The sequence below is a fragment of the Chelonoidis abingdonii genome, chromosome 14 (assembly GCF_003597395.2).
Source record: "Chelonoidis abingdonii isolate Lonesome George chromosome 14, CheloAbing_2.0, whole genome shotgun sequence".
NCBI classification, from domain to species: domain Eukaryota; kingdom Metazoa; phylum Chordata; order Testudines; family Testudinidae; genus Chelonoidis; species Chelonoidis abingdonii.
The window spans coordinates 13,335,625-13,350,038 of NC_133782.1; the positions used below are offsets into that span (position 1 = coordinate 13,335,625).

Below are 14,414 nucleotides of genomic sequence, written 5' to 3' on the forward strand. Positions count from 1 at the left end.
TATTTTGTTAATAGTAGCAGCACTATGGGTGAGGTGTTTTCCAAACACATAGGAAAATGCTTCTTAGTTTGAGGAGCTCAGAGGCTAAGCCTGGACAGAAATTAGGGATCAGCAATAGACCATTTATATACAACTCAGCTAAGTTTACTGTAAGCAGAATGGCAGAAATGGGTTTTAAAAGGGGCTTAAAGTGGATAGAGTTGGGGCCTTGTGGATAAGCCCGGTAAAAAGGCTGTTCTTTTGTTAAAGAACAATCTCAATGAAACTGTAGAATCTTTTGAGAGACAGGGAAGTGATGCAGTATATGATTCTATATTGGGTAAAATTTCCCTTTCCTCTGCTTGCACAGAGTCAGCACGAGTCCTGAGCATCAGTCAAGTCCAAACTAAGCTGTGTTTAGTGTTGCATTGTCCTTGAGGTGACTCTCTGGACTTCACCCACTGTGAAGAAGTGTTAGGCCAGGTCTATGCTAGCACTTAAGCCGATCTAACTTACATCACTCAGGGGTGTGGAAAAAGTTGCTTCCCTCGAACAATGCAAGTTTTACATTGTTAACACTGGTGCTATATTGCTGGGAGATGTTCTCCCACCAATGTAGTTTCTACTGCTCGCTGAGGAGGACTAATTATGCCAGCAGGAGAGTGCCCTCCCATTGGCATAGCGTGTCTTCACCAGATGCACTACAGCGGCGCAGCTGGACCAATGCAGCTATGCCTCTGTAGCACTGTAGTGTTGACTTCCTACAAAATCAGTTTGCCCTATTGACCTGTCATTCCTTCAGTCAGCCACTATGCTCTGAACTCCAAACATGGTGGTGTCTTTGCATGGAGGTTTAAGTCCCACCCCTTCAAGAAGTTCTTGTTCATAAGCAAGAGTGGAAGATGAGTTTATTTAAATAGAGAGTGTTCCCAAGTGTTTGCTGCAACACACAATCCTGGCATATGTTTCAGTCAATTAACATAAGGCCTTGGCAAAAAAAAATCACACGAGCAGTTATTAAAGGAAGGTGTAATTATCGACTTCAGATTAATTGAAAATGTTTGCTCTAAAAGTAGCAATTGAGCTCCATTCTGATTAATTGCTTTCTCACATATTATGAATGTTGCAAAATGTGCTGTTCTGTAGACTGTAGAGGGAGCGTGTCTAATGATTCCACTGAATTTTTATAAAATAAACCCATAAATGTGCAATGCGAAAATGTTCTGCAGTGCCATAATCAGATTATTGACAAAGTTCCATGGGATTCCTTCATTCACAAAGAAAATAGAAGTTCTTCAGGAGCTGGAAAGATTCTAAAGGGAAATCAGATGTCTAGATATTTAATTTTATGAATAATGTATGTTTTTAATTGTATGATGGTATCAAAATAATCCATCAAATTCCATAAAAATGTGTAAATATATTATCCAAACTGTCACTTTTTAAAATAATAGCTTTCACTCCATCACTTTGGCTATCAGAGCAACATGGGTCAAAAGTGTTTGTGAAGAAAGAAAATCTTTTATTAAACTTTCAACAGAGCAGTGCTTGCCAGAGCTACTGAGTCAACAGCCCGTGTCCAAGTTAACATTCTTAGTAAAATAAGGCCCTGTGCTTTGTCTATTCAAATAAGGAAACTTGTTTTTAGCAACATTTATTTGCATCTCTATTATGCCGTTCCTCCAAGGATCTCCAAATGTTACACAGCCATCAAGCCTCACTGTAATGAGGGGGAGGGATAGCTCAGTAGTTTGAGTATTGGCCTGCTAAACCCAGAATTGTGAGCTCAATCCTTGAGGGGGCCACTTAGGGATCTAGAGTGAAATCAGTACTTGGTTTTGCTAATGAAAGTAGGGGGCTGGACTCAATGACCTTTCAGGGTCCCCTCCAGCTCTATGAGATAGGTATATCTCCATATATTTAATTTCTTTTCGGAGGAGAGGGCTAGCTTAGTGGTTTGAGCATTGGCCTGCTAAAACCAGCATTGTGAGTTCAATCACTGAGGGGGCCATTTAGGGAACTGGGGTAAAAATGTGTCTGGGGATTGGTCCTGCTTTGAGCAGGAGGTTGGACTAGATAAGCTCCTGAGGTCCCTGATAATCTATGATAAAACAGGAAGGCTTTTATTATTAGAGCTGCTCAGAAAAAAATTGATGAAACACTTCTTTTGTCAGAAATTACCAATTTGTCAACACTGAAATGTTTACAGAGTATGATTTTGATGAACTTCCATCCGATCCAACACAGGTTTTGGAAGCATGTGGAGATCTGGGATCTAGGAAGAATGCCTGCCCAGTGGGCTGCTGGGGAAATTAGATTTCAGGGTCTGCAGCTCTGGGGCAGCTGATCAGGATGACAGCTCTGGGGTTGGGGATGCCAGGGCTTCTAGGGTCCACAGCCACCTGCCTCAAAGTGAGGGACTGTAGGGCTTCTATACTTGATCAAAGGTAGTGCATGTGCATCTACCTGAGCTGGAAATTAGAGCTTCAGTGTAGATGCATTTGTGCCCTTGCTTAGTATGCACATGCTCAAGTTGCAGTTCAAACACATGCACTTAGGGTAGCTGGGTGTGCACTGAACCATACTGAAAATCCAGTCCTGGGGCAGGAACATTTACAATTTCTTTGGAAGATTTTATTATATTTAGTTTTTAACATTGTTTTAGCAACGTACGTGCTTTGAGTTCACATGGAATCAGTGTCTAATAGAGAATAATTCATTGATTTCAGGAAGTAACTAAAAGATAAGTATCAATTCAAGGCAAAGCAAACAATCAACTTCTTCTTTTTCTCTTCTCACAGAACAGGCTTGCCATAAGGAAGCACTGCACCATTCTAGTTTCTGAGGTCTCAATGTATAAGGAAGTAACTGTTAATAATCAACACTCGCTGCAAGATCAAGAGAGAGCTGTGCTGCTGAAAAGCAGGTGTGCTTCATATAGTGTGTAACCCTATGGGCACTGATGAAACAAATAGAAGTTTTGCAGCCATGGATAATACAAGGACTCAAGACCCTATTCCACAGGTAAAGGCAGAAATTGTTATTGCTTATGCAAAAGTTGTGTTAGTTGTGCATAACTGAAGAGACAGCCTTGCCAAAACTGAGAACAACTTTGTATTGTGTTGGCAGGGAATTTGCAGTAGGACTATTTAGCTTCAGTGATTAGTATGTGATACCAACCTTCACTGGTTAATATGTAATATTAGAGACTGTGTGCACTAGGGGTAGTAAGTATGTCATCACAGAAACTCTGCTTCATTAATCTTAAAAGAGCTAAATAAGCAACTTTCTATTGCTCTAAATATAGCTGTTAAATGTAGTGAACATTGTGCAAACAGAGAGAGATTCTCTACCAGATCGTTTCTTTGGAGGATTCCTTGTTAATATAGAACCTGTATGGTATTTTCACTAAAGACCATATACAGAGAAAGTGAAACATATGAATTAAATTGGTTTCTGTTGAAAGCAGATAAGCTCCCTCAATATTCATACCTGGTGTAAGCGACTGCAACTCCACCAAAGGCAATGAGGTTTCACCACTGACACCAGGTTTGAATTATCCCATAGCGCCTGCCAGATATATATCTTTGTAGCGTAACACTGGGTTCAGCAAGTGATATTATAGTTACAAGAACTTGCATGCTTAATTGGATTGGGCCCAAATTCAGATCCAGGCCATAAATGGCCAATGGAGAATTCCCCTTGTGGAGAGGAACAGTGATGGTGTATCCTTATGGGGGTTTCCTGGTTTGAAGAGCGTGCTGGGGGAGTGGAGTATCAGTAGCAGTTGGCGTGGAGTGGAGCTAAACCAGTCCTCTACTGGCATAAGTTAGAGGAAGTAGTCCCTAGGCCAGGGGTGGGCAAACTTTTTGGGCCGAGGGCCACATCTGGATGGGGAAATTGTATGCAGGGCCAGGGCAGGGGGTTGGGGTGTGGGATGGGGTGCGGTATTCAGGAAGGTGCTCAGAGCAAGGGATTGGGGGCAGAGGAGGGGTGCTTGGTGTAGGAGGAGGCTCAGGGCAGGGTGTTGGGGTGCAGGAGGGGTGCGGTTGGGGACTCAGGGCAGGGGGTTGGGGTGCACAGGGGTGCAGGGTGAAGCAGGGAGTTCAAGGTGGGGGGTTCAGGTGCAGGTGGGGTGCAGGCTACACTAGGGGGCTTAGGGCAGGGAGTTGGGGTACAGGAGGTGTGCGAGGTGCAGGAAAGGGGCTTAGGGCAGGGAATTGGGGGGACGGGTGCAGGAGGGGTTCAGGCTCTGACCTGACGCCACTTACCTAAAGTGGCACCGGGGTGGCAGTGGCGCACACCAGGGCCAAGGCAGGCTCCCTGCATGCCTGCCCTGTCCCCGGCCGTGCGCCGCTCCAGGATGCGCTGCGGCCCCTGGGGGAGTGGGGGCGGAGAGCTCCATGTGCTCTGCCCTTGCTGCACCTCCACATACTTCCCCTGAAGCTCCCATTGCCCTTGGATCCCTGTTTCCGGCCAATGGGAGCTGCAGGGGCAGTGCCTGGAGGCAAGGGCAATGCATGGAGCCCTCTGCCCCCACACCCGGGGGCCATAGGGGCATGCTGAGTTGGGGTCAGCACAGAATCAGAAATCTGTGAACAGCTCCCTAATGGCCCTGAATCCCTCCCCAGCCCCCTTGCATCAAGCAGAGCTTCGAAGCTAGGGACAATTGAGTCCTATTTGTGAGGCTAGTTTAACTTTCACTAGGAAACTTGAGAAGTTCCTTGGATAGGCTTACTAAAAACCAAACCGCATTAGGCAGAATGGAGTGAAGACTCCCTCTGTTGCTCATTTGGCCCATGGGAGAGAACGAGAGGCAGATGACTAAATTCTGCCCTCAGTGACACCCACACAATATCATCAGAGTCACTGAGGACAGAGTCTGGTCCTCAAAGCTTTTGCAGAGGGACATGTATTTGGTCAGCCAAAGGCTGAGCTATTCAGCTCTTGCAGTTGTTGCACAGCGAGGCGTGACCTACAATAGAACAGCTTAACTATGTTAGGCCAGCTTAACTATGTCGGTCAGGGGTGTGAACAATCCACACTCTTGAGTGGTGTAGCTATGTCCCCGTGTGGACAGCTCTAGGTTCATGGAAGAATTCTTCCGTCAACCTAGCTACTGCCTACCCAGGAGGTGGCCTACTTACACTGATCAACGTAGCACCCCCGTCGATGTAGGTAGCGGCTACACAGAAGCGGTACTGCCACAGAGTTGTGCCACTGCAGTGTTTTAAGTGTAGATGAGCCCTAAGAAATAACATCTCATCTTTGGTTATGTTGCATGTCGCATCTTGCATCACTTAGTGTAACAATGTACTGAAGCTTCAGGCCTCATCTAGAAAAGCTTTGACAATGATGTCAAGAAGGTGCAGATCGAATCTTATCAACGTTCTCTCTCCTCACTGTCTACTGTCTGTGTGGTGTTGCTCAGCACTGTATATCTATGCAGCATTATAGAGCAAGTGGGCACCAGCCTGCCAGCCCGGATCAATAGCTGTCAGTATAACTGTTTTTTAGAGCACTTACCTGAGCCCTGTGAACCTGAATACATAGGTGCTGGAATTAGGGATGCTGAGGGTGCTGCAACATTCCCTGGCTTGAAGTGGTTTTCATTATATACAGGGTTTACAGTTTTGTTAAATGGCTCTCAGCACCCTCAGTGACCCACTATAAAAATTGATCCTGCCTGAATCTGGACGGAGAGGTTGCTCTGGTGCTGTGCAGGCATTCCCTCCAAAGCCAGAGTAGTATCTTGCAAATCATTAACAACATTTCTTGCAGCATCTAATTTGAGAAGAGTGGAGCGGGAGCAGGGGGCAGAGAGTTGATATGCAAATATCCTGATGCTTAATACAAGTCAGGGTTTGCATGCACACATAGCTATGCAAGTGCATAAATCCCACTTACGCACTGAGGTATGTGAATGCATAAAACAAGCCTGCAAAAATGCACAAGCCTTTTTTGCACATCTGTTTGAAAATTTGGCCCTAAATCTCCCTTAAGGCCTCTTATGTAAGTGTTAACTCTACCCGTCTTGTGGGAGCTGATAGGATCACATTGCTAGGTGGTATGGTTGTAGGTCAAATATTCCCCTACTTCCTTCACACCCTCTTTTGCTTTAATTTACCACTTTAAAGTACCATATGCCCAAGGCTTCCTCACACAATTTTAGTTAAATCTTTAGTTAAAGGCCATTTCTCTTACATGATTGTTGGGTGTGTGTGAGTTTTTTGCTGGTCCTTTGCCAGATTGCTTAAGGTGCTTAAGGGATCAATTTCGTTTAAATAAGGCCGAATGCATCTAATTTTATAATATGCATATTCATGCACATGTACCTGGTCTCTGGAGTAGTTCTGGTAGCTCGAAAGATGGGCTATTTTCATTAGAATCCCATTCAGCATTCTGTTGTCATCCTGCTCAGTTGGGACCTCTAATGACCTACTATATGACCAGAGATGATAATGCAGCACCGCCAACTGCTTACAGTTAACTGCTACCGAATGTCAAACATAGCACAGAGTAGAACAATTTTTCTGCTCCCACTGGTGTTGTTCAGATTCATTAATGTTTGCATGGCACTTTGAGATTGTTGGATGAAAGTTGTCGTTTCACTGTGAAATGTTTTGGGTTTCCATCTGCATTTAAACACCAAGCCACCTGCAGACATGATAACAAATCTACTTGCAAATGGTTTGTCATATGGCCCACCCTCAACCTCCTTTCTTCATCTTAAAAGATAGTGATGTTGGATTCCTTGAGCATGATTAAAAGAAAAATAATTGTGAGTGTTGCATTTCCATGCATCTGCTATCCAACATGAAGGATAAGATAGTGAAGAAAGCCTCTGGGCAAGCTAGAGATGAAAGTACAGATTAATATTTGCTGGAATTCCTGAAGCCTCCTGTCACTGAGCCCTTTGAAGCCTTCTCGAGAGATTTGTTGTTAATGGATTGTGTTTTGTCCACAGCACTGTACAAGATCCTGAAATTTGGATCCCAATGAGCATAGCATGGGTGTCTTAGAAGGGAAATAGAGGTGGTCTAAAACTAGGGAAGGGCCAAATCAAATAGCAAGAAACTAGATAACCCTAGTGAAATGACGCTGAGAAAGCTCATACTACTCAACTGTATGGCTATTTCTAGTTTACTTGCAGGGAAGCAGTAAAAGCATAACTAATGCATAATTTGTGATAATGTGATTGAAATGCAAAAGCAGAATAGCAAAGAGAAAAATCCCTTCTCCTTTTCTGAAATAATAAATGAGAAACATTTTATTTAAGACAATTATCAATTAATAAACCAAATCCCGTCAATGTGTCATTCAGAATGATTGGGTTGGCCAGAAATTCTTTCCCATCTTTCTTCTCACCCATAGTTTGGTGCATGGACAGGGAATATTGGTAAAATAATAGAAGATATTAGAAGAGGGACCACCCCATGGCTGGAATTATATTGACTTTGAATAATCAGTGACATAACTTTGTCAAAACACTTGACTCAGAGTAAAGGGAAAGAGAGAGCACTGTGCAGGCATGTTGTGGAGTTGCAATCTAGTCTTATGCCTTGTCTTGACTAGGATTTAAAGGTACCATATATGCTCATTCATAAGCTGAATTTTTTTAGTAAAAAAGGGAAGCATCAGAGAAAGGGGTCGGCTTATGAATGGGTATAGAGAGGGAGATCCCCAGCCCCTCCCCCCAGCAGAGGGGGCAAGGAGAGGCAGCACAGCCAGCAGAGCCAGAAGGGAAGAGGTGGGGCCAGAGTCTCTCCACTTCTGGCCACGCTGCTCTCCCCGCAGCCTCCGAAGCAGCTGCAGCTCTGGGGCTGGAAGGCTGCAGCCATGCTGCTTGGCCCCGCCCCCCAGAGCAGGCTGTGGCCGTGCCGCCTTGCCTGCCAGAGCAGCTCCAGCTGGGCCAGAGACATCCTCCCTGGCCTGCCACAGGTAAGGTGGGATGGGATAGGGAGAGTGTGGGGGTCCTGGGCTAGGGGTAGGGGAGGGAGGGGTTATACAAGGAGGGGTCATGTGGGGGAGGTCCAGTGTTAGGTGTGGAGTCGTGTGGATGGTGGTCACAGGGGTTACTCCCGTGACCCCCAGCTTCTTCACTCCCCTGAAATTTTCCAGTTGCTGTCTCATCCCGTCAGGATACGCCACTGGCAGGCTGGGACATTTTGTTGACTTAGGTTTACCTCCGTGCCTGCGGATGCTCAAGGTAAACAAACTGTCTCAGCTCACCAATGGCCTATCCAGATGGGCTGGGAGACAAAGTTTGCCAACCCCTAAATTATAGGGTCGGCATATGAATGGGTCATAAAAATTTGCCATTTTTACGTATCCATCTTGAGCGGGGGGTCGGCTTATAAATGAACCGGCTTATGATCGAGTATATACGGTAAGTTATTAGAACAAATGGGTAGCATATTCTAACAGGTTCTAAAACTCATGAAGACAAGGGAGTATTGACTTTAGAATATGCTAAACTGATTGAGTTAAAGCCTAGACTTCAGTTGACCAGCTTAACACACATGAAAGTCTCCATTGCCTTTTATATGTTAGACTATGGGATTATGTTAGTTAGAATGTGTTAACTAATATGCTCCAATAACACACCCTTAAATTCCAGTTAAGAAAAACCCCTGGTATGGGTTGACCAGAATTTCAGAGATCTGGCACTGGCAACCAGATTCTTCTCTGATGTATATCCTTGCTTTTACAAGATATGATAGAATGAGATGTGTTCGCATACAAACTTACAAAGATGTCAGTGCATAATAGCCTGGTAATCATTGTTTCATCACAGAACTAAGTGGACTATCATGTTTATAAGCAAATATGAAAATCTTTATAGTTCTTATCACTGTGGATTATTTTAATTACTGTAATTAAAAGACACAGGGCATTATTACTTTAGTAATGAACTGATGTAGTGAAATATCAGCCACTTTCTATAATATTTTTTTTCAGTCCATTAAGTAGTAAAAAATGAAAGTTGCACCTGGGATCTATGCAACTCTATAGAGAAAATTAACAGTAAGTTTGTAAGGAGGTATGTGCTGTTTTTAAATCATAGGTCTGGTCTACACTAACAAGGTAAGTTGATCTAAGTTATGCTAGTTAGGTTATGTAAAATATGTAACTTAAGTCAACATAGCTTAGATCGACTTACAGAGGTGTCTACACCATGCTGTGTGGATGGGAAACGCTCTCCTGTCAATATAGCTTCCGTCTTTCCGGGAGGTGGAGTACTGAAGTTAGGGTCTGTGAAATTTCAGCATATTTCTTATGCTGAGCTCCTTTGCTGCAAAGGGCTTCTCTCTCTGGGTCTTGCACTTGATCATAACAGTAATGCTGGGGTTGCGTAATAATCAACCGAGCACTGTCAGTTGTAAGGGAGTAGGATATGCTCCCTTGCAACGAGGGATTTTTAAAGAACATTCTTCTTTCTGGGCCTTGAGAGCTTGCTGCAGTCAAAGACTGTGTTATCTTTGTATGTCTGATTATCTGCCAGGCAGTTTTCCTAGAAGCTCCTCATTGGAAAAAGTAATGGGACTGTCCCACATATTCAGATGTTGGTCTTAATATGCAAAATAAATATGCAAAAGCTATAGCAAGTAAATTGTGGTGTGTGTGTGTATATGTATAACATGCACATGTGCAAATAATATAGCAAGCAAAGGTAACAAAAGATGCAGGCAAGAGCAAAATCAGTAAGGGATCTATCATCCTAAGGCTTCCACTGGGCTTTCCCAGTGCAGATTTATAAGAGTCTGTTTATGCCAAGAAAGTGACCCAGTGGTGACACCTCCTGGCCCTTGTTGAATTGTTGTTTCAGCAGGAGTCCACTGTGTGTTTTGGGAGTTGAAAATGGTTTGGTCCTGTCTATCCAAGCAGCCAATTATAATCAATCCTAGATGATGTTAGGGCAAAGGGGCCCTTTTCCTAGTATAAGGGCTACTTTAGGGTCTGACCCTGTAAATGCTTATGCAGTTACTTAATGTGACTAGTCACATGCATGAAGTTCACTTGATTGGGGCTGCTTGCAAAAGTAAAACTGTTCACATGCGTAAGTGTTTGCATGACTGGGGCTTTAGGCTATAAGCTGGACTGTGGGCTGGATTTACAGCATTTACTAAAGCGGCTAAGCAGGTTATGTGGCTATCTCCCATTGATCACACTAGGCACCTGTTTTCATCTTAAGGTGCCTAAATACCTTTGAAAATCTGGCCCTGTTTATTGTTGTCTTTTAAATACCATGCAACTTTATGCCACGAAAGGAAAAAATAATAATATATCCTTGGGCCTCTTCTTGCTCCTATTGAGGCCAATGACAAAGCTTCCAGGGACTCCAGTGGGAGTGGACTATATTGTGGTTAATATCTTCTATAAATAACTGTTGACAGATATTATTCAGCCAGTTGCAGAGCTGGTCAAATAATCCAAAGTATTATTAGGCAATTTATCTGAGGAATAGAAGCATTGTTCAAAAAATAGCATTTGACCAGCTCCTCAAATGTTTACTGAAGACAGTGGTGCCAGTGAGGAATGTCACATCAGTCATCTGTACTGATATTCATTGTAAATTAAGCTAGCTCAGAAATGGATGGGTTTCAAATATCCCCTACTCATAAAGGCCAGAAATGAATGTGTAGGGGCAAATGGTTGGATGCTCTGCACCAGGTTGAGACCTGGAGTAAGTGAATGCTACTTAACTGATAACAATGGAATTGAATCCCTATGCACCAGCTTTGAATTTATTCATATGTCCATGAATTCACTTAAATACCATCTCTGATTCCCCAGCAGAATGGAGTGCAACATATTATGGTGAGGTCTGGAAATGCCTAGGCTTCTTTGCCACAAACTAAGCCAGCTCCCTTAAAAAACATACTGAAACAAGCTATTCTTTTTTGTTAAAGGCATAGGCTGGAACATAGAAGCTGCTATGATAAATTTCATCACAGGTCAATAAACGCACTACATCTTGGCATTTATTTTTAAGTTTGCCCACTAAACTTGTTTTGCAGAAGGCCCTGTAGCTGGAAGGCACTGAGTCAACAGGATATGCCCTAAAGGCTTTACCTCAAAGTCACTTTATCCTGCTTTGCCAGATAAGAGCAGACCCTTTTATTGTTTCTTTAAGATTCAGTTTTGAAGCACCAGACCTTAAAACGAAATGAAAGTGCAACCAGATGCGGGATATAAAGAATCAGGCTGATGTGCTCAAATAATTTTCTTTCCTGTATTTATTTATTTTTCCAAGATTGGGATTTTCTTTTCTCTTGTAACGGCAAATTTTAAGAATCCAAGAAATAATGCAGATATAAGGCTCTGCTTTAATTTCTTATTAGAAATGTGACTCATCTTGCTATTCCCTCTCCTTTTACCAAGTGGTGGCAGCATCCCCGGCTGCTGTACAGATGCAATTGCAGGACGTCCTTCTTAAGTATTAGTACCTCTTATAGAAGTTGGTCCAATAAAAGATATTACCTCACCACCTCGTCTCAGGCAGCACTGATACTCAATCAAACTTCCACTCAGAAATTCATGGGATGTGAACAGGGGCGCTGGAACAATTTGTATAGTGGGAGTGCCGAGAGCCATTGAACCCAACTGTAAACCCTGTATATGATGGAAATCACTTCAAGCCGGGGGTGTGGCAGCACCCCCAGCAGATCTAGTTCCAGTACCTGTTTGTGTAAGGGACAATATGGAGGGGAATCATTCCTAAAGCATTGATTCTGTTGAGCACCAGAAAGAGAGGGAACAAGTTCTCAGCATCAGTGCTGCCCTTTTCTGGAGGCCCCTGCAGCCAGGGGTCATTTATTTTGGTTCTCTTCCTTTGTGTAAATGAAGAGGGGAATGTTGCTCTCAGCCTATAATCAAGGCAGCAAAATCTCTCATTGATAACAATCCACGTTTTCCCTGGTTTAGAATTAAAGGTCTGTTTACATGGAGAATGGGATTTGGTTTCACATTGGCAATGATGTGGCTCAGTGCATTGCTGGCTGTGATTTTCAGCTAATTAAACTTGAAAGGGTATTTTACTGTGGGTATTCCCATTGATTCTAGTAAATTTAATTGAGACCACACATATTTGACTAAACCCATTAATTAGCTGGAGAGGTTCATTGCTGCACAACCCACTGTGTTTTGCATTGGTGTTGGTATGGCAAATAATCTCCAATTCTGGACATTTTCTGTGTCAGATTGCCCCACTTTTGTTATGATCTAAATTGTGTTCTGGTGAGATGGGATTTCACATGAATAGAAATAACCTGAGCACCAGATCTTGCATGGAATATCCCTAAGGGGAACTAGAGTTGGTTACCCTTTGCATTTTGCCTGTGGGTACATAGCAAATGCCCATTGTTTATAACTAAATGAATGTTACAGATTAGAGATGAAAAAAATTATAGGTCATTTAGTCCATTTTATTCCCAGATTGTTTCTTAGCTGTGTATATTTTCTATTGCTTTGTTCAATCTAATTTGACATGACTCAAGTGAAAGGGCTAAGCTTCTCTTCAGTGTATCCATATAAGGGGTGGAAAGATTCAAGTAAAACTTATCCTGATGCGGAGAGCTGGCTCAAAGCTTTCCATAACACTTAAGGCCCCATGTGGGGCTGCACTAGGGTGAGGGGAGAATGACAGAAAATCCTGCAAGAGGTCATCTAGGGCTATCCATGCTAGCTGCCCAGAGAAAGTAAAGGGTCACAAAACCCACCATTACAGAGATCTGTTATCACCATACCCAAGTAGCATATAAGCACATTATCCACCATTCCAACCTGTAGGCAGAAGTACTGGATACATGATGAGTTCCTGCACCCTTTCCTCAGTTGAGAATGGATTTTACTTTCAAATCACCCAAAGTCTTTAGACACATTAATAATAAATATCTAGCTCTTAAATAGCACTTTTTCAGTAGTATATCTCAAAGCACTTCACAAACTTTTAATGTAGTTACTCTCACAAATCCCATGTGAGGTACAGAAGAATGATCATAACCCCCATTTTTATAGATGAGGAACAGGGTGGTTAAATGACTTGTCCAAAGTGATGCAGGAAGTCTGTTGCAGGGCAAGGGAATTGAATGCAGGTGTCCCAAGTCCTATGCTATGGCTCTAACCAGTGGACCATCCTTCAGGTAGACGATGTAGTGAACAAGCAACTTTAACCTGGCAGTAGCAGGCCTATGTTATTAATGGAATTATTATTTATTTCCATAATGTGTATTTTCTGTCATAAATACAGTTTTATTTTTCTTTTCAAGCTGCTTTGTTGCCCAATGTTGGATTAGAATGTTACATCTGGTTGCACCAGTCACATTCTCTTAGACAATATAAAACAATCTGACTTGGTGACATTTAATGGTTAATTTGAGGAAAGCTGGTTTCTTTTAAAGAAAACACTCCCCCCCCCAACAAATAAAAGCCTAAGCATTACAGAAGTTGTGACATGATGAGAGAGAAGTCTCTTTCAATACTTAACCATAAAGGTCAGGATCTGCTACTCATGTCTTGTTTGCCAGTAAAATAGCATGCTACCATGTGGCTGTCAAAAACCTCAGCAACCCAGACAGATTTCTGACAAATAATTCTGAGAGACCTCACCAACTGAAAAGCTACCTTGTTTGCTCTTTTGTCTCTAAAACATTTCCCCCTATTCACAGTTACAATGGGAGCAAAGTAATGGCATTAGAAACTATCATGCTATTAAAAAGAACTATAACAAGTATTATATTTTGTGCTTTTTGGGGAATTTGTGAAATGGCAGCAGCCTAACTTAGCAATTAATAATTTGAAACTTCTAACTCAATAAACCACTTGCTTCTCTATTGCAACCATTAGTCTTCATGCATTATTAAAAAATTAAAAGATGTACTATGTTCTCATGTCTTAGGGGCTCAGTTTTCCTAATTTAAAGAAGATTTTTGTCAGCGAAATGTAGCTGGTGAGACAAAATGCAGAGCTGGATTTTTGTATGCACAGATGTAACTCTTTTCTGTATACCCTGTATAATACATGAATGCATGTGCACAGATTAGGATTTAAACACATGCATTGTACAGGCATATAACATGGTTATATGCACAAATCCAAACCAGTGCAAATACATTATTTTGTCCACTTAAACTGGGATTTGAACAAGTGAGGTGAAATCCTGGCCCTGTTGAAGTCAATGAGAGTTGTGCCATTGACTAGTATGAGGCCAAGCTATGACCTTTGGACTATACGTTTCATACCTGTTCAAAAGTTTTGCACCTTTTTCACATAACAATTTTGGTCACACTAAGCAACTCCTTATAGGGAGATGGTTTGCTTTGCAAATGGGATATGGTAGTTAAAAGTTGGCAGAATTTAGCCTTAAGGAAACCATTCTTCAAAATTCAAATATATTCAGATTCCTGTTTGTTTACATTGAAACTGTTCAGTGG

General features: G+C 42.5%; 1 protein-coding gene across 2 annotated transcripts in view; it reads left to right on the forward strand.

The window, feature by feature from the left end:
• Positions 1 to 2,844: 2,844 nt before the first annotated feature.
• Positions 2,845 to 14,414, forward strand: part of LOC116826066 (disheveled-associated activator of morphogenesis 2-like) — a 57,466-nt gene continuing 45,896 nt past the window's right edge. For both annotated transcript variants that reach the window (XM_032782551.2, XM_032782552.2), the window contains exon 1: positions 2,845 to 3,003. In XM_032782551.2, the coding sequence (XP_032638442.1) occupies positions 2,932 to 3,003 (72 nt within the window). In that variant the 5' untranslated portion in view covers positions 2,845 to 2,931. The remainder of the gene's footprint in view (positions 3,004 to 14,414) is intronic.